Below are 21,776 nucleotides of genomic sequence, written 5' to 3' on the forward strand. Positions count from 1 at the left end.
TGTAGGATGATTGGAAACGTAGTGACCTTTTGATTCTGAAGCCTTACTTGAAATTATTCATTAATATGATGGGTCTATGTAAATAGGGATGCATAAATGATAGGCATTAATTATTCGTGCATGTATGTCGATGTGTTGGAACGATAGTTCAGCAACTAAAAATGTAATTGCTGATATGAACGGCTACAATTGTGAAATATTGAATATGAAGATTCAATATGTGCTGGAAAAGCAAGAAGCACTAGAAGCTCTTGACCTTGTTATGGAAGATCTTGAGAATGCTGTGTGCCACCTTGAGCTGGTAGAGGACCGCTTAACGGCATGTGAGCTGAGAATAGATATTTGCAATGCTGGTTCTAGCTCATAAAGGGTTTTTGAGCTCTAAGCACAAGCGTATTGATTCGTTCAATATGTGAGAATGCAAAGGATCAAGTCCTTATTGCAAGAAATCAAGAGTTAACCAACACAAGAGAGGAAAACGTCATCAAGTTAAGAAAATGTCAAGGGTGAAATGTTACAACTGTGACAAGAAGGGTCACTATGCTCGAGACTGTCGTGAGCCAAAGAAGGTAAACACCTCTTGTACATTTGAGAACTTTGATTATGTGTCAAGTTCTGAATTATTGGCTGAATCCAATCCTTTGTGGACTGTAGATCGGGAGCAACAGATGATGTAGCGAAGGATAAAGGATCCTTCGTGGAATTCCGACGAATACCAACTGGAACTGAGTGGGTCTATGTGGAAAACAACTCCAGAGCTGAAGTTAAAAGGGATTGGCACCTGCCAACTGAACATGTGTGGTGGACGCAACTTGTTCCTACATAATGTTCTAAATGCTCTAGAGATTCGTCGAAATTTAAGTGTCTGTTTTGCTGTTGGTTAAGCTTGGTTTTAATATGAACTTCCATAATAAATTTGTAGATTTGTATTTGGATACAAACTACTATAATAGTGGTCACTTTCTAGATGGTTTTATTGTACTAAATGTTGACTGTGGTGATGTCAATATATGTTATTCCCTTATTTCACGTCTCCTACTTCATATGAAAATGATGTGAATGTGTGGCATGCTTGACTTGGTCATATTGGCCAACAACATATGAAAAGACTAGCCAAAGAGGGCTTGTTGGGCAATATTGAATAAGTTGATTTGTCCATATGTAAGCATTGCCTAGAAGGGAAAACGACAAGGAAACCATTTGGAAAAGGTAAAAGAGCTAACGTTCCTCCGCATTTAATCCATTATGACGTTTGTGGTTCAATGAATGTGAGAGGAAGGCATGGGACTGTTTACTTCATCACTTTTAATAGATGATTATACTCGATTCGGATGTGTCTATTTGATTTCTCATAAATCTGAAGCATAAGTTGTTTCAAAAGGTTTATGAACTTGGTTGAAAATCAATTAGACAAGAAAATAAAAGCATTTAGATCCGATCGAGGTTGATAATATTTATCTGATGAGTTTAGAAAATTATGTGATGAAAAGGAATAGAAATACAGTTGTCTATTCCATATACTCCTCAACAAAATGGTGTTGCAGAGAGAAGAAACAGAACCCTACTAGAAATGGTTAGGTCCATGATGGCGTATGCTAACTTACATATCACTTTTATGGAGTGATGCATTGTTAACTGATGCCTAAATACTTAACCGGATGCCTTCCAAATCAGTTAGTTCCACTCCATATGAGTTATGGATAGGTAGAAACCGGACTTAAGTTTACTTAAGCCATGGGGTTATGCTACCTATACTCATATGTCCTCTCACAAATTTGGGAAATTGAGTCCCAAAATAAAAGTAGAGTATTTTAATGAGATACTCCGAACACTCGAAAGGGTATGTGTTCATAGGTGAGCAGGAAAGTGGGAGAATAACTGAATTTTGAATCACGAGATGTCACATTCTTAGTGGATGAATTTCCTTAGAGGGGCGAAATAGGGGAAGATTACTTCCTATTTGAAACCTTGGATTAAGATTATGATATTAGTGGTGTTTATCCAAGTGGGAGTAATATGAGATGTGATGAATTGAATTCAACTCATTCTCAATTGCAACCACGATGTGACGACATCATCATTACCTAATCAAGTGGGAGCATAATGGGGAATGATGTGCTAAGTGTACAATCTCCCATTAGGCGAACAAGTCGCCAAAGTATTCCTCGTCGACGTTTTGGCATTGAAGGGGAAACTTTTATGATTGCTCCACAAGATGAGGATGAGCCGAGAAATATAAATGAGGCTCTTAAATGCCCTAGTAAGGAAAAATGGATTTATGCAATGAAAGAGGAGATGGAGTCAATGAAGTCAAACCAAGTCTGGAACGGTTGATCTTCCAAAAGGGACCTTGAGCTATTGGGAACAAGTGGGTTCTCAAAATAAAGCGAAAGGCTGATGGCTCGATAGAAAGGCATAAGGCTCACCTTGTGGCGAAGGGTATAATCAACAGAAGATATTGATTATGAAGATACGTTTTCTCCTGTAGTGAGATTTACCTTAATTCGCATGATTCTGGCAATAGTGTTTAGTATGGATCTTGAGTTACATCAAATGGATGTAAAGACTGCTTTCCTCAATGGAAAATTAGAGGATGAAGTATATATGGAATAGCCTGTTGGTTTCATAGTGAAAGGCCAAGAAGAAAAGGTATGTCGACTTTGGGGGTCGATATATGGCCTTAAGCAGTCGTCAAGACAATGGTATATACGTTTTCATAATGCCAAAATGGCATATCACTTTACAATGATTGATAAGGATCATTGTGTATATATCAAAAGATCCAAAGATCAATTTGTGATCATATCATTATATGTTGATGATATACTAATTGCCAGAAGTAATATGGAGTTTGTCAATATCATTGTCAAAAAGTTGGTTCTCTTCCAATTTTGAATTGAAGGATATGGGATTGTAAACCCATAGACACTCCTATTGCAAAAGGTGAAGGATTGAGCCATAAACTGTGTCCAAGGACTCCACAAGAGAAGGAACAAATGAAACATGTTCCTTATGCTAGTGCTGTTGGAAGCTTTATGTATGCTATGATGTGTACAAGACCTGACATATGTGAGTAGTTACCAATCCAATCCAGGTCAAGCACATTGATAAGCCGTTAAGAGAATACGAGGTATCTAAAGGAACCTGCTGATTATATCTTTGAGTCATTGAGGAAAGGATCTGCGACTCTAAAGCTATTATGATGCTGATTGAGAAGGAGATTTAGATGAAAGAAAATCTATCTCTGGGCTTGTTTTCTTACCGAATAATGGCACCATATGTTGGAGTAGTAAGAAACAAAAGTGTATAGCCTTGTCCACGATGGAAACTGAGTTCGTGGCATTATCAGCAGCAGTATAAGAAGATGTTTGGCTTAAGAGATTATTGGATCATTTAGGTGTTATTGAAAGTGCTGCAGATTTGTTATTAGTTAACTATGATAATCAAGCAGCAAAAAAGTGTACACCAAAGATCCAAAATATCATGGCAAGACCAAACATATAGATACCAAGTACAACTTTGTCAAGGATATGGTTGCACAAAAGGATGTGAACTTAGAGTACATACTACGCATAGAATGATAGCAGATCCTATAACAAAGCCAATACCTAGAGATGTGTTTTGTGGCCATGTGAAATCTCTAGGATTGCGTAGAGGATGATGTACTAAATATTGTAATTTCCCTGAGAGTTCACATTTGATGAATTTGTGTTTTCATCATTAATGCCTATGAATCTTTGTTCGATCTTTATGCATCTTAATGCTCAGTGCATTACTTTAAGTTGAGGAGTATGTCGGACAGATATAAGATTAGCCCACTCACACGGGTAATCGCCTCTATTTACTATGTGATAAATAGAGATGAGACAGTATTTAAGCTTATTATCTAGGTGATAATCGAGCTCAAGCTTAAAATACACATGTCGCCTTAACTAAGTGTTAAGATGAGGACATAATACTTGTGATGTCTGAAAGTAAAATACCCCACATATTTTACTTTATCTGTCTAAGATGCCAGATGTGAGTTCTGATGAATTTTGCGAATGAGTAGATACGTGAACTCAAGTTAGACATTGGGTATGTCTGAACTATCATCTGTACGGTATTGAAAGGTGTAGACATACGCTCCATGGGAAAGGAGTTAATACCGTAATACGTATTTCATACTACGTATGCATGAGATGACCAATAAGAGTGGCAAAAAGTTTGATCTCAACTTTTATGTCGTGTGAGACTCTTGAGGAAGAGAGTTCCTCAATTTCTTAGTCCCCTCAAGACTCTTACTTATTCTCAAGGTTTCTATTTAGTGTTTGCTATCTTAGGATGTTGCCAATGGTCATGAGTTTGATTCGATCTACGCAACCTATGCGAGCCACACAAAAGGTGGTCGGCACTGTTTCTCTCTGCCCCACTCGCCACACGTGCGTGAAACTGCACCCGATTCTTATTCGCCCGGTTATGGTACAATCTAGCTTGTCTCTGCCAATCGAAAGGCACCGTCCTAACTGACATCGGTGATGACGTCAAAATTCAAAAAAAGATTAGTATACCACAATAATATATTCATTGAATATATGTTTTTGAATCTAAAGCCTCCATGCAATCAATGGTTGCACTTGTTTGTTTCTCGACCCCATGTGAGTATTGTCAGCTTAGAAATAGAAAACCTAGAAATTGTTCATTTCATAATATTGGGAATGCAACTTGTGTGTAGGTGTTGTAGGGTTCTGTCGTGCCTTGTGGTGCACTTACTCGTAAAATGAGAACATTAATCATATAATAATCTTGTGTTCACAATCACGTTTGACAATTCTGTATTCATAGATATGCAAAGTGTTGGATGATTTTGTCATTTTCTCATCTCAAAAGTTAGCTTAAAGAATAAGACTTTTCCTCATATTTATAAATCGACTGCCAATTTCTACAATTGAAATTCAAATAATCTCCTTCTCACATATTAGGCCTTAATTGGAAGCCGCAATAATCCGTAACTCCTGGGCTCTAATAATGATATAAGGTGATTTTGAGCCTTACTCATCTCAAAAGTTAACTTAAGGAGTGGAGTTTTTCCTCACATTTATAAACCAACTACTAGCTTTTTGCACAATCAATGTGGAAGAACCCCAATTAAAGGGTGTAAAAATCAGATTTCTACAAGTTCAATTACTAGTGAAGAAATTTCATTCCCCAAGTACCATAAAAACTAAGCGAACAGTTAGCGATGTGTATGGGCATCTTATGGTGAATAATCAGCATTGGTTCACTATTGATTGAAGCTACTGAACTTTCGACTTGAAACGGAATAATAAGGAATTTTTTTCAAATCCACAATTATTGGAAAATGAACCTACGTGAACACTTTTTGGATTGGCATAATATGTGACATTTTCACGCATAAAAAATAGGTTGAGTTCAAGCATAAAGCGAAGTTAACATTTATCTAAAAGAAGGATTCGCACAATGCAAAATTGGACTAAACGTTGGATTAAAGAGTGATATGGGTAGTAGAAAGCACAAGAGTCCAGAATAGCACCTCACTTTCTTATTCAATGTGCTGTTTCATATGCCCCGTCCGACTAATTCAATCAGTAGTTGGAAAGCCCAAGTGGGGCCCTATCAAAATCACGGTCGACCTAAGAAGTTTACTGAAAGAAAAATCCAAATACCGAGTGACGTGCTTGCTGACGACGACAATAATCTCAAAACCCCTATAAATTGAGACGCTCCCTTCACTCCAGTCCCACAGCATTGGCTCTCTCACACATCCTCTTCTCTGATACTAGGGACACAATGTCTTCCAGGTACTTGCTAGTTTTGCTCCTGGGAGCGGTGCTTTCCGCCGCTGCCGTCGTCTCCGACGGCCACCACCCTTTAAAAAAAGAGCATAAACCACACCACAAGCACCACCACAAACTGACCAAAAAAAAAGCACCACCACAAGCACCACCCTGGTGGTTGCCGTCTCATGGAGACCGTCGAAGCCGAGGACTCGCACAAGCCATTCCCTAAACACAAGCCCCCACACCACGACCACCCTCTCGAGGACATTCTTGTCGAGGAGGTTGAAAAGGAAGACTCCCACAAAAAGCCATTCCCCGGCAAGAAACCGCCCCACCACCCCGGCCATTTGCTTGCCGAGGAAGTGGAAGCTGATGAAAAAAAGAAGCCATTCCCCGAGCACAAACCCCCAAAGAAAGGCAACAAGCCACCACCGAAGAACAAGCCACTCCATGAGGGACACATTTTGGTAGAGGAGGTGGAAGAGGACTCGAAGAAGCCATTCCCTGAGCACAAGCCCCCCAAGAAAGGTGAGGAGCCCAAGAAGGGAAAGGGAGAGAAGCCGCCACCAAAGCACAAGCCACCACACGAGGGACACATTCTCATAGAAGAGGTGGAAGAGGACTCTAAGTAGCCATTCCCTGAGCACAAGCTGCCAAAGAAAGGCAAGGAGCCAAAGAAGGGAAAGGGAGAGAAGTCGCCACCAGAGCACAAGCCACCACACGAGGGACACATTCTCATAGAAGAGGTCGAAGAGGACTCTAAGAAGCCATTCCCTAAGCACAAGCCGCCAAGGAAAGGCGAGGAGCCAAAGAAGGGAAAGGGAGAGAAGCCGCCACCAAAGCACAAGCCACCACATGAGGGACACATTCTCATAGAAGAGTTTGAAGAGGATTCTAAGAAGCTATTCCCTGAGCACAAGCTGCCAAAGAAAGTCAAGGAGCCAAAGAAGGGATGTCGCGACCAATTTTTTTGGGTTTGAACTACCTAGGGTTTGGTTAATGGATTGTTAAGCCTAGACTTAACTTGGGCTCTCCCAAGCCCATATCAATTCGCGACTTAGGTTTGAATTGTTAACATGCAATTTTTTTAATTAGGAGTCGCCACTAATCTATTTTTGATGGGTCGATTAGAAACCCTAGTAAAGTAACGGGAGATTTACTTTACTCCTACAAACCAGAGACTAAGGGTACGGGGACTTGGTTACGTTAGATTTCTCTAACGCCCTTTCGGTACCTTTCTTTTATTTTGAAAATGTTTGGCAAGCAGCTTGAATTGATTTTAAATTATCTTCCTAACATGTGAGGTGCTCATGCAGGTGCGCAAACCACCAATTTAACACCCAAGAAAACAATTAAATAATGCAGGACTTACCTCCAAAGCTACGAAAGCATCTGCAATATTAAATTAAAATCCATATCAACAACCCTAGATATGGTTTCTAATTAACAAGCAATTACTCAATTTTTGTTTCCTCTTTTCAATGAAAATATAGTCCATATGCAATGCAATGCTTCTAATCTAATATGAAATGATATGGCATGGCAATATGTCATAAACTATACGAATGAATAAGAATTTTTGTGATTTCTTAATGAACATGCAATAATTAAATATGCAATCTAGATGACTTAATTCTAATGACGTGCAATGCAATGCAATGCAATGACGTACAAAATTATTTCAACTAAAATGACGTGCAATGCAATGCAATGACGTACAAAATTATTTCAACTAAAATGACATGCAACATGCAATTTAATATGCGAGGTATATGTCAGGCGACATTTATTAAATTACATAATCTAATTATGGGCAATTTCTAATTAGAAATGAACCTAACAATAATCACTAAAATGACATGCATTTCATGAACCTAATTCTATATGACATGCAAATGACATTTTTTTTATTTTAAAAATGCAATCTATCCTAGAAATTGCAACTAATTTAACCTAAGACAAATTTTATGAAATTTGAAATGATCTAGCTAGATTAATATTCTATCTAATTTAAACTAGGGATTAAGTCATATTAAATCCTAATTTAAACTAAGACATTATCTAAATCTAAAATGCAATTTATCTGAAAAAGGTGATATAAATTTAAAATGAAACATGCAATTCTAATCTAATATGCACAATGATTTTTTTTTTGTGTTTTTCTTTAATCTCGAAATTAAAACTAACACATAATTAACATGCAATTCAAATAAAAAACTAACAACCTAAATGAATGCACTTTCTTTTTTTGGATTTTTTTATTTAAAAATTCATAATAAGATTGCAATCCTAAATATGCAAGATGACAACAAACATAATCCTAATTAAGATTTTTTTTTATTTTTTATTTTTATGAAAATAAGATTTGACTCAACCAACTTGACGATAGCAAATCAAACAAAAGATAAGATTGATATCCAAAAATTAGCGAATTATATCTCGCGCATGAGATCGGGTTGACCAATTTTAATTTTAAATCGTGAATCAAATCTCGGGCTTGAGATTGGATTGTCGATTTTTATAAGGGATTGCGAGTCGGATTTCGGCGCGAAAATCGGACTGTCAATCCCTAACTTGAGGGACTATTTCATATTGGGATCTCAATCACATATTTAAAGGAACAATTTCACTAAAAGAATAAAATAAAAGGAAAGAAAAAGAAAACGGTAAGTATAAAAATAAATAAAAACTACCTAATTTTCCTTTTTCCTTTTTTTTCTTTTCCTTCCAAGCTTCGTGTTCGTGGCAAGTCACCAAAGCAAAGGATCGGAGGTCCGGCAGGGGAAACTCCGGCAAAGGCAATGGCTGTGTGGTGGGTCACCGTCATAGGAAGTCACGGTGGTCGGAGCTCCGGCGAAGGGACTCGGTGGCTGGTGGACACAGCTGCAGCAGCTGGTCACGGGTGCTACAACGGCGTCGCTCGGATGGGGAGCAAGCTCGGAACGGCGTGTGGGCGGAGACCGACTCGGCGGAGGGCTGCTACGGGCGTCGTAGGTCGTCGCAAGGACTTGGGTGGCAGAGCCACCGGGATCGCGAGATCCGGATAGTGGGCCACGAGCGAGGACTTCGGGTCGCGGCACGGTAGAGCAACTCGGGTGTCGGCACTTGGGCAGCAAGAGCGTCGGATCGCTAGACCTCGAGGCAACGTCGTCGGGCTTCAATGGGGCCGGCGGCGAAGCTTCGTGTGTCCGGGCTAGGCGAAAGCAGCAAGGTGCGGGCGGTGGGCGGACGAACGGCGATGGTGTTGCGGGCAAGGCCGGCAGGGCGACGGATCGACGCTGGGTCGCCGGTGAGGTGTAGCTCCGTTGCTGGGGTTGAACAGCGAGGCGGGAGCAGCGTGTTTGAAGAAGAGCCAGCCGGTTAATTGTAGAGGTGGGGCAGCGAATTTGGGAAGACAATGAACAGTAAGGGTCAAATCACTCCCTCTTTGTCTCTGTCTTCTCTCTCTGCCTTTTCTTTTTACCTTTTTTTCTCTCTCTTTTTTTCGACGAAGAGAATCCCCTCCTATTTATAGAGTGAAAACCCAATCTGTTCTACCTACGAAGATTTGCATAACAACCCAATCGCTGAGGATTACCCTTCGAAAAACGAGATGTGCTCAACCAAAAAGAGGTTCAAAAATCTAAAATCATCTATTAAAATCTTCTAAGCTGACTCACTTGATCATTGAAGATTTTATATACTGACTCAGCGATTGAAGATAATCTGAAATTTTTTGTGAATATTTTCCAGATAATTTATTCAAGATAAAGCTTCATTATCCAACTCTAAAATCTTCCAAAATGTCTATCCGCAACAAAATATTTTAGATTATTCCTTATCCTCTTTAACATTCCCAACGATTTTACCACCAAAAGACTAAAGATAAGATTGCGATATGATTTTTTTAAATATCAAAACCACCATAATATCGCATCAAATCTCAATTTTCCACGATATAATTTTCAATAAAAAACATGGGTTTGGGCCAACTTGCTCACTTTGTGGGCTTAGTCCAACTAATTTGAACCCATCCGCACCGACCCAATAGATAAAATGCAAAATTAAAAACAAATGCACCTAAATCTATATGCTATGCAATTAATATTTTTTTAGGGGTTAAAATTAATCCATAATTTCTTAATGCGACAAACGACTGAATTGGGTAGCCAAAATTTAGGTGTCAACAAGGGAAAGGGAGAGAAGCCGCCACCAAAGCACAAGCCACCACATGAGGGATACATTCTCATAGAGGAGGTCGAAGAGGACTCTAAGAAGCCATTCCCTGAGCACAAGCCGCCAAAGAAAGGCGAGGAGCCAAAGAAGGGAAAGGGAGAGAAGCCGCCACCAAAGCACAAGCCACCACACGAGGGACACATTCTCATAGAGGAGGTCGAAGAGGACTCTAAGAAGCCATTCCCTGAGTACAAGCCGCCGAAGAAAGGCGATGAGCTAAAGAAGGGAAAGGGAGAGAAGCCACCCCGAAAGCACAAGCCACCAAAGAAAGGTGAGGAGCCAAAGATGGGAAAGGGAGAGAAGCCACCCCACAAGGGACACATTCTCGTATAGGAGGTGGAAGAGGACTCAAAGAAGCCGCTTCTTAAGCACAAGCCGCCCAAGAAAGGTGAGGAGCCGAAGAAGGGCAAGGGAGAAAAGCCACCACCAAAACACAAGCCACCACACGAGGGACATTCTAGTAGAGGAGGTGGAAGAGGACTCAAAGAAGCCTTTCCCCAAACACAAGCCGCCGAAGAAAGGCGAGGAGCCAAAGAAGGGCAAGGGTGTGAAGCCGCCACACCACAAGCCACCACACAAGCCTCCCACCGAGAACTGATTATGCATTCTTCAATGAATGTATATGTCGTGTGCTTTTCACGGGTTCAAATAGGAGCTGGTCCATAGTGTCTGACACTACCGTGTTAGCTGGTTCGCTGTTTGTGCTCCATGGGGATATAAAATGTATGTACTTTGCTTGGTCATGTCCTTTGACTTTGCCTACGTTGATATATGCTGAGTACTTGCTAGCCATGAGCTTTCCTTTCTAATTATGCCTTTAATTAGTAACTTACGAATTATGGACATTGTCCCCTTGCAATCTTAAGTAAAAATAAATATGGGGTTTATCCATAATTTTAAATCAGAAAATTGGTTGACCAAAGCTTCTTCTAATCAAAGTTGGAGGAAGACATGGCCCTTCTTTGTAGGTTTTTAATATGATCTAGTTATTCTAACGCCTATTAATTACAACTTTCCACACCATCCAACGTATTAATTTTGTAGATTACCCTTGATATATCTAACATTATTGGCCCAAATACTAGTATCATGACACAATAGTGAAGGTATTTATTGAGATGATTTACACACATAGGTTGAATCATAATGATTTTCACCCCCTCAAAAACTCAAATCATAGATTGAAAGAGTGATGCATGGAACCACTAAAGTTTACCCCAGTAGCCACCCTTCCAACATGGAAGAGGGAGGTGGGGTGTTCGAATCCCCACATTCTCGAGGGGTTGGGGTGGGGATGGTTTATTTTCAGGTATAGGTTTCAACTCCCATGCTCTGTAAGGAGGTAGGACAAAAGTCTCAAAATGAGAGTTAGTAGGAATAGAGTAAGACCGACAAAAAAAAAGAAGAAAAAAAAAGAGTGATGCATGGAAGCATGCATGCATTTATTGATTTTGCATATTGCTATATGAACTTGTTATCCCTCTCTTTGCACTTCACCATCCAATTATTTTCTTGATCCTTCACGGGGAATTTACAAGGGCAAAATTACCAAACAAGTCCAAAACCTATTGTGCTTGTATAAATTCATTCCTAAGTATTTTAATCATGTCAATTTAGTCCTAAATATTTTCACAATTTGCCAATTTATTCATAAACTCTTTGTCAATTTAGTCATTTTAGCTAATTTTGGCTCGAAAAACACTGACGCGGGTCTAGTCAGCGTCAACCATCTACTACTACTATTTGCTTGTTTTTGTGGCCCTTGCCTATGGCCAACAATGGTTGGCTAGTGACCTCCATGCCCTTGCTAGCTAAGAGTTGGAAAAAAAAGGTAAAGAAAAAAGAATACAAAATTCAGAAAAAATTATCCACATAAGCTTTTTTTTCAGCAACAATTAGTTGAAATAACTAAATTGACAATTCGTCCAAAGGTTTAAGACTAAATTGATATAATTAAAATATTTAGACTGATTGGCAAATTGTCAAAAAATTTATAACTAAATTGGCCAAGTTAAAAACTTAGGACCGAATTAGCACAAGTATGATGGATTCAGATTTTTTTTTTTTGTTGATATTTTCCAATTTACAAGTTAACATAGAACACTCTCATTTTATCGTGAACTTGTTTAATCCGATCGTGATATAGTTGAGGAACTTCATGAATAACAGGTTTCTCACTATACTTAATTGCATAGGATACTAAAAAATAATCATGTTAGAAAGACCTGGACGTGTGGTTAGTATTGGATGTGGTGTCGGCGAATATATTATCTTCATAAAACTGATATGCCTAACCGACCTAAGTTTCATACTTGGAAACAATGATTATATGTCAAGAAAGCGATGGTATGGGAGACTCCAGAAACACGATAAGAAGATGCGTCCTAATTATGCCAAACATGATTGCTAGAATGACGAAGCCCGTCACATGCTCCAGTTTCACTGTTCAAATTGTTGCACGATGAAGGGAACAGCATGTGAGCATTTGAGATCCTGATCAGTTGGGTCCCGGTTGAGAGAGGGATTTTGCGGCGTCTTTTCTTGGTTTCCCATTTCAGATGGGGACCCTTTGATTTAGTACGTTTAACTAAAACGTGGAGGCATTAGAGACGATGAAAAAAGGGCCCTCCACTCATTATTATCTTGTCTATTATTTTCCTTATATTTTGCACATTTTTCCTTATCTCCGCAAGCAACATTTTGCACGAAAACTAGGGGGGAGGGGGGGATGAACATTGAAACATTGTTAGGTGAGCTCATGATATGGGATGGATAGGTGGATTTTTATTAGATGCATTGGATGCTCGAGCCCTTCGGTTTATGTAATCTCCATTCACGCGTGCTGGGGTTTTTCGTCCACCTAAATCGTGATGCGTGAGCATGGCTCCTGAGTCATTATATATGTGTTTGGAGGCACTGTAAATTTTTTGTCAACCATCACCTAAGTTTTTTTCTGATCAAAATCACATAAGTTTAAGTTGTTAAATGAATGCGCAATCTATTAAATAAATACTGTTATACTCCCTCTTGCGCATAAGCTAGACTTTGATATAAAATCTAGAAAGTAAGCACCATTTTAATATAAAAATACTTTAAATCTCCATCGCATGCATAAACAACCTGTTTTGGATTTATGGATTAGTTATTAGTTGCAAAACCAACAGGTTCGGTTCTCAATTCCAATCTTCCGTAACCAATGTTCATGGGGTTGGTTTCTAATTTGATGTATGAAACCAATCGCTCATACTAGCATTAAAGCTTGTGATCAAGAACTGAGTCAACTTGGTTTCGAGTGCCCCGCTAAAACCAAAGCACATAAATTGAAAATATATATTAAGCAAATTTTTCGTGGGATCACTAATAAGTATTTAAAAAGCTTAAATCTGTTATTTAATATCTCAAGCATGGTTTTCACACTAAATCTCACTAAACAACCTTATAAGTCTCCGACACCCTTTTGGTGTGTGTGCGCACGGCATCTTCCTTTCCCTTCTCCCAAGGACAACCTGCAATTACTTAAATTCAAATATGATGTCACCGCGCATGTCAGCCACGACAGCGACTTCACCGGATCGTGCGCCGGAATGAATAAAGACCCGACAGAGAGACAGACAGAGAAACGGGTGGATCCGATCGGAAGGCTACAGGGTTTACGATCGTTGATCGCGATTTTGGTGGCAAAAGCCTGTGTGAAAGGTCGAAAAGGTGGACATTTCGCCCCGTTGAGATTAGTTACGATAAAATCTTCTTTTGAGTCGAACAGCCCCGACATCGGTGCTGCGTATTTTACCTGGATTTCAGTCTCGATTCTGCTGAGAAAGACGTAGAGTAGACTAGACCCAGGCTCTTGACACCTCATCCCCGGCATCCTTCCGTTTTTCTGTGGTTTCCGTGATCATGTCAAACTTCTTCATCCTTGCACTACGACTAGCCTAAGCAAATTTCTGTCTATTCTCGTTATCAGTCTTTTCGTGTTTCTTGACTTCAATATTTTAAAAATTAAGCCGCGGCATCTCTATCGTGTTCGGCAAGTAACTTTGAATTTCTCATATAAAATCAACACGTGAAGTGATAATTTTAGTTGAGCCATGGTATCAGTGAGAGTTGATTGGTTGACTAAATTGGATGAAAACATCAAGGTTTCGCTCTTTAATAGAGTGCCCATTGAGTTGCTTAGTATATAGTTTCTTATCTTCATTTTTTGTCATTTAGTTTAGGATTTCTACCCATTTTTTGTTAATAAAAAAACATAAAGCATAAGAAAGAGGACTCAAAGTTTCCCAATGTACATTATTTTTAATAATTATACAGTTCATTGAAACTTTTGGCTCTGAATACTTTGCACGGATTTGCGCAGATTGCCCTGTCTAGATATTTACGTCTATCAGAAAAAGCTTACATGCCGTCTAATTTACTGTAGAGAATAATTTATATAATTATACCACGACATACATGAAAATAATACATATCTTACTCAACAGCTCTTAGAAGAACATAAGTGAATCGGTTTGAAACAAATCTAATGCTTCACTGAACAATTGTACAAAAGTATTTTAAGTATGGTATGTCGGTAATATCCTCTAAATCATTTGACACGTTGCTAGTTTTCTCATCATCCAGAATAGGGTTAAGAAGTACCTAGTCATCTCACATTACGAACTCATGCCACAATGATAACTAGAACACGAGCTTTTCCATTAGCAATTTATGTCATGCTTATATAGCATTGGTTTACTATAAGAAATCAATAGCACGTCGTTTGTCTTTCATTACGTATCAAATTATCCTCTTAGGAACCCTCTTTCTTGCTGGGTGTTCTGCTACTATAGCTAGAATCACTCTTTTCACCACATAAGATACAGAGACGATCTTGCAGGCCGACGTGGTCCTGCAACGATAATGCCATCGCGACCTATGGGAGCCACACAAAAGGTGGTCGGCACTGTTTCTCTCTGCCCCACTCGCCACATGTGCGTGAAACTGCACCCGATTCTTATTCGCCCGGTTATGGCACAATCTAGCTTGTCTCTGCCAATCGAAGGGCACCGTCCTAACTGACATCGGCGGTGACGTCAAAATTAGAAAATAATTAGTAATACCACAATAATATATTCATTGAATATATGTTTTTGAATCTAAAGCCTCCATGCAATTAATGGTTGCACTTGTTTGTTTCTCGACCCCATGTGAGTATTGTCAGCTTAGAAATAGAAAACCTAGAAATTGTTCATTTCATAATATTTGGGGTGCAACTTGTGTGTAGGTGTTGTAGGGTTCTGTCGTGCCTTGTGGTGCGCTTACTCGTAAAATGAGAACATTAATCATATAATAATCTTGTGTTCACAAGCACGTTTGACAATTCCCTATTCGTAGGTATGCAAAGTATTGGATGATTTTGTCATTTTCTCATCTCAAAAGTTAGCTTAAAGAATGAGACTTTTACTCATATTTATAAATCGACTGCCAACTTCTATAATCGAAATTCAAATAATCTTCTTCTCATAAATTGGGCCTTGACTGGAAGCCGCAATAATCTATAACTCAACCTGGGCTCTAATAATAATATCAGGTGATTTCGAGCCTTACTCATCCCAAAAGTTAACTTAAGGAGTGGAGTTTTTCCTCACATTTATAAACCAACTACTAGCTTTTTGCACAATCAATGTGGAAGAACCCCAATTAAAGGGTGTAAAAATTAGATTTCTACAAGTTCAATTACTAGTGAAGAAATTTCATTGCCCAAGTACCATAAAAACTAAGCGAAGAGTTAGCGATGTGTATGGGCGTCTTATGGTGAATAATCAGCATTGGCGCTATTGATTGAAGCTACTGAACTTTCGACTTGAATCGGAATAATAAGGAATTTTTTTCAAATCCACAATTATTGGAAAATGAACCTACGTGAACACTTTTTGGATTGGCATAGTATGTGACATTTTCACGCATAAAAAATCGGTTGAGTTCAAGCATAAAGCGAAGTTAACATTTATCTAAAAGAAGGATTCGCACAATGCAAAATTGGACTAAACGTTGGATTAAAGAGTGATATGGGTAGTAGAAAGCACAAGAGTCCAGAATAGCACCTCACTTTCTTATTCAATGTGCTGTTTCATATGCCCCGTCCGACTAATTCAATCAGTGGTTGGAAAGCCCAAGTGGGGCCCTATCAAAATCATGGTCGACCTAAGAAATTTACTGAAAGAAAAATCAAAATACCGAGTGACGTGCTTGCTGACGACGACAATAATCTCAAAACCCCTATAAATTGAGACGCTCCCTTCACTCCAGTCCCACAGCATTGGCTCTCTCTCACACATCCTCCTCTGAAACTAGTGACGCAATGTCTTCCAGGTACTTGCTAGTTTTGCTCCTGGGAGCGGTGCTTTTCGCCGCTGCCGTCCTCTCCGACGGCCACCACCCTTTCAAAAAAGAGCATAAACCACACCACAAACACCACCACAAGCATCCCCCTGGTGGTCGCCGTCTCTTGGAGACCGTCGAAGTCGAGGACTCGCACAAGCCATTCCCTAAACACAAGCCCCCACACCACGGCCACCCTCACGAGCACATTCTTGTCGAGGAGGTTGAAAAGGAAGACTCCCACAAAAAGCCATTCCCCGGCAAGAAACCGCCCCACCACCCTGGCCACTTGCTTGCCGAGGAAGTGGAAGCCGATGAAAAAGGAAGCCATTCCCTGAGCACAAACCCCCAAAGAAAGGCGACAAGCCACCACCAAAGCACAAGCCACCCCACGAGGGACACATTTTGGTAGAGGAGGTGGAAGAGGACTCGAAGAAGCCATTCCCTGAGCACAAGCCGCCCAAGAAAGGTGAGGAGCCCAAGAAGGGAAAGGGAGAGAAGCCGCCACCAAAGCACAAGCCACCACACGAGGGACACATTCTCATAGAGGAGGTGGAAGAGGACTCTAAGAAGCCATTCCCTGAGCACAAGCCGCCCAAGAAAGGTGAGGAGCCCAAGAAGGGAAAGGGAGAGAAGCCGCCACCAAAGCACAAGCCACCACACGAGGGACACATTCTCATAGAGGAGGTCGAAGAGGACTCTAAGAAGCCATTCCCTGAGCACAAGCCGCCCAAGAAAGGTGAGGAGCCCAAGAAGGGAAAGGGAGAGAAGCCGCCACCAAAGCACAAGCCACCACACGAGGGACATATTCTCATAGAGGAGGTCGAAGAGGACTCTAAGAAGCCATTCCCTGAGCACAAGCCACCAAAGAAAGGCGAGGAGCCAAAGAAGGGAAAGGGCGAGAAGCCGCCCCCAAAGCACAAGCCACCCCATGAGGGACACATTCTTGTAGAGGAGGTGGAAGAGGACTCAAAGAAGCCGTTTCCTGAGCACAAGCCGCCCAAGAAAGGTGAGGAGCCGAAGAAAGGCAAGGGAGAAAAGCCACCACCAAAGCACAAGCCACCACACGAGGGACACATTCTAGTAGAGGAGGTGGAAGAGGACTCAAAGAAGCCTTTTCCCGAACACAAGCCGCCGAAGAAAGGCGAGGAGCCAAAGAAGGGCAAAGGTGAGAAGCCACCGCACCACAAGCCACCACACAAGCCTCCCACTGAGAACTGAGTATGCGTTCTTCAATGAATGTATATGTCGTGTGTTTTTCACGGGTTCAAATAAGAGCTGGTCCATAGAGTGTCTGGCACTATCGTGTTAGCTGGTCCGCTGTTTGTGCTCCATGAGATAAAGGATGTATGTACTTTGCTTGGGCATGTCCTTTGACTTTGCCCACGTTGATATATGCTGAGTACTTGCTAGCCATGAGCTTTCCTTTCTAAAACTCTTCTAAGTGTCCCCTTCTGCAATCTAACCTTGCCATGTCCCGCGAGCACGAAAAGTTTGTTCATACTCCTAAACCCTCAGCAAACATAGATGCACGACTAGAATCTGATTAATAATTAAGTGAAAGACGTAAAATAGAAAGTTGATTTGCACTATTCATTTGAAAAATTCATGCGGAAAGTATTTATCGGAGTGCTTAGATAGGACTTGCTTATTCAGAAAAGACACAGCAGATTTTCATCCAAACAAGTGTGCGAAGTACAGCTTTAATCCAAAAAGCTTGGTTTGATTATCTAAGATCTAAAAATTGTGATCAACTGCTTCTGACCCCCTTGTGAAGTATGAAAATGAATAATGAATTTTTTGACATATTGATAGTTGTACATACATGAGATGATAACAATGGATTGTAAGGAAAATATTGATTCGAATTGGGTAGAACACTGAAGTCAGATTTTTAGAACAAACAAGTCAGACTTTTAAGAGGTGATATTACTTTCTTTGAAGATTTATTTGCTTCATAATTGTTGTTAATGGTTATCAGCAAATTTTCTCCAAAATACAATAAAGTCTTAAATGAGAATACTAGATAGTAATTCTAATATTTCTTTAGGGTCTCTCTATAAAACATTTGGAAAAGATGATTATATATATTTTGAAAGAAAACAAAAATGGGAAGAGAAAGTTTGTGAAAAGACTTGAAAGTTCTACAAAGAATTGAATTGAATATTTATATTTGAATGGATGCAACCTTTCAGAGATGAAGAAGTTATTTCCAAGTAAACACAACCTTTCAAAGGTTGTAATAGTGCCTAATAACTATTAGGCAAAAATAATAAATTCTAGTTTAAATAATTAAAAAGTAACCATCACTCTATTATGAACAATGACACTATTTCACTAGGTCGTTATTATTATTATTATTATTATTATTATTATTATTATTATTATATTAGTTATTATTATTATATATATATATTATATTTTGGTGACTAAGATCCGCCGGGCCCGACTTTCACTTATAATCGCTAGCCCACGGCCCGTACAGTACGTGATACACCTCGGACCAAGTATCAATACCTAAGAGGAAGCTAGCACAGGACCCCACCACCATGGCCCCTCACTTAAGACGTGTTAGCAGCTGTGGAGTTTCGGCGAACCAACTCAGCTGTCCACCGGAGGGTGTTATTTTATAATTATTAATTTTAATTTTAATGAATAAAAAATAATTGTTGTTAATTAGTGCAAAATCTCGTTCACATACGCACTCGCATCGACAAGGCACCGCTTAGTTTGTTTTACAAACAAACTACAAACATAGATGAATTAGAAACATCAATTTTTTCTATTTAGATAACTACTAAAGACTGTTAACAGAACCGTATTATTCTAAATAGATACTTACCGACGACCAAAAGCTACACTACACGTCCCAACAGATTGATCCGATTTTACTTTTTAAAGATATGCTTCAATTGACGTTTGACAATTTGGCCATCCTAAATAGATACCTACCGACGACTAAAAGCCACACTACACGTCCCAACGTAATGATCCGATTTTGCTTCTTACAGATATGCTTCAATTGACGTTTGACAATTTGGCCTAACTGCTTTTGGACTGATTTACCAAATGGCCCACCGATTCCTTCGTTTAGCACTTATGCTAGTCAAAATATGAATTTTCATATAACCTAATTGGGTCGAGCATTTCGGATGTACCTAGTTATAGAGTTAAAATGTGCCATAGTTTATTTGGAAAGTTCTAACAAAGTTAATTTAGCTCTTTCTTTGGATGACCATTTTCATATCTTCATATTTACACCGGTTTGCTATCTCTAGACAAAACACCTAAAAAGACCAAATTACTCTCCCATACAAGTACCCAAGCCTGCGAACCCTCTCATGAACCCTAGCCACTATTGCCGACAAATCCCTTCTCTCCCTCAACACACATCACCATCAGTTGCCATCAAACCCCTAGCCCACCTTTATAAATCTTCAAGCCTTGAAACTCTCCCAATTCCGATATCAATTTATAGAATCTAATGATATCTAAAAGTTTATTTTCTAACAATGATGATATTTGATTTATCGTATCATCTCATAAAAAAAGAAAAAGATAAACTCCACCTTTTTCATAAAATCAGTACGTTCACCACGTAAATTAAGATTGACCATATGTTTGTAGGTGCTATGGTCCTGCGTCCTATACATACAAACACCTATGTGACCCACCAAGGTGGCCGGTACCACCAATAACTCAATATGCTCCCACTTGCCGCACGTGCTTGGATTTGTAATGGTTCCAATCAATTTGTATGTATATCCAAGACAAGTTATGTACTTTGTATTATTTTTTTGACTAATTTCATGAACCCAGTTAATCAAAATGTTGAATCATGTGAAACCATATAAGAGTCGACATGTGATCTAATGGATATAGTGGTTCATATGTGAGACCATATAATGTAGCGATTATAGTACATCAAGCTCATACGTATCTAATACATGCAATGCTGGTGGATACTTGATGTGAGTGCCCTCGCGACGTGGGACGATACCGTGAAGTCAAAAGAAGTCTATACTACCCTAGACTTACCAGCCCAATTCCAATTCCCCCAGATTTTATTCGATGTTGTACCCTATCAATTAATGCCTCCTTTGTCGGGTACGTTGCCTAATTTAAGGTCACAGTCCCAAATGATATGGGCAGTGACGTCATATTAAAGCAATTTACTAATTTGAATGTGCTTTATATTCAAGACACAATCCCTAAAAATGAGGCCCTCGATGTTATAGTGAATACACTCCTTTGTATATCGCCCAAGTGAGCATAAGTTTTTCTGAATTCACCTCGTTAATGGAAAATGAACAAAGTTGCACGTTAACGACTTCGGATAAGACAAGCTAGTAGTTTATTATGCTCTTAGGAGGTGCAATCTGTACGCGATAAAACAAAGTTGTTTATTCTCTCCGTGCCCCGTGATTTTTGCTTGTAACTTAAGAACATCGATATTGACCAAGTGTGTAAGTTTTAAGAACAAGGATTTTAGCAATTCTATCGTCAGTGAAGAATTTCTATTGCACAAACGCTATTGATCTCGTGGTGTCGGTAAACTTGACATAAACTCTTATTAGGTCTATCATTAAAGTGGAAAAATTTATTGAAACCACACTTTAGATCGATGATACGTAAAAATTACAATCACATTGGACCATAGGCCGATGATCACGTTGGATATATCATTGAAGAACATGAAATATTTTGGAGAAAAAGAATTCCTTTTCAATATATTTTCATATCTCTTCTTGATACCAAGAAACACACGCGCACACACAAGAGAACCCTACTATAGGTTAATCCTAAGATTCCCTTTAAATAAAGAAGCACAACAGGTAACAAATTAGTATACAAAACTTCCTAATTTAGTTCCAATTTATAGCTCACACCAACACTCCCCCTCAAGTTGGTGCATAAATCTCTTCGATGCCCAACATGTCAAGTGTGCTATAGAAGATCTTGCTCAATACAACCTTTGCCAGTATATCAGCCCGTTGATCTTCATATTTAACAAAAGGAAATCGAACTATCTCGGTATCTAGATTCCATCTAATAAAATGTTGATCTACCTCAATATACTTTGTACGATGGTGCTGAATTGGATTGTGAGAAATATCAATGGTTGCCTTATTGTCACAAAACAAATTCATCTTAGACTTAGGAGTGAAGCCAAGTTCTGACATCAACCTCTTAAGCCAAAGAAGTCACAATGTCCTTTGGTCATTTCCGTAAATTTAGCCTCTACACTCGACAACACTATCACTTTTTGTTTCTTGCTTCTCCGAGTGACTAAATTCCTTCTTAGTAGGGATATACAAAACAAAGTGCCCAAACCAAGAACTGCCTAGACCAGACTAGCCTGGTGTGGTCCAGTTTCCAAGAGTATCGGTTCGGTTCCAAGTTCCTAAAAGTGGAGTTGGT

The 21,776-nt window shown here is 39.5% G+C and overlaps 2 protein-coding genes across 2 annotated transcripts; both read left to right on the forward strand.

The window, feature by feature from the left end:
• The first annotated feature begins 5,965 nt into the window (after positions 1-5,965).
• On the forward strand, positions 5,966-6,412 carry LOC120287251 (early nodulin-75-like). The gene has a single exon (XM_039299982.1). The coding sequence runs from the start codon at positions 5,966-5,968 to the stop codon at positions 6,410-6,412; it is 447 nt and encodes a 148-aa protein (XP_039155916.1).
• Positions 6,413-16,335: 9,923 nt separating this feature from the next.
• On the forward strand, positions 16,336-17,576 carry LOC104417224 (early nodulin-75). Its single transcript, XM_039299985.1, has 2 exons — positions 16,336-16,659; positions 16,710-17,576. The coding sequence occupies exons 1-2, from the start codon at positions 16,336-16,338 to the stop codon at positions 17,574-17,576; spliced, it is 1,191 nt and encodes a 396-aa protein (XP_039155919.1).
• The last annotated feature ends 4,200 nt before the right edge of the window (positions 17,577-21,776 follow it).

The sequence above is a fragment of the Eucalyptus grandis genome, chromosome 8 (genome assembly GCF_016545825.1).
Source record: "Eucalyptus grandis isolate ANBG69807.140 chromosome 8, ASM1654582v1, whole genome shotgun sequence".
NCBI lineage: Eukaryota > Viridiplantae > Streptophyta > Magnoliopsida > Myrtales > Myrtaceae > Eucalyptus > Eucalyptus grandis.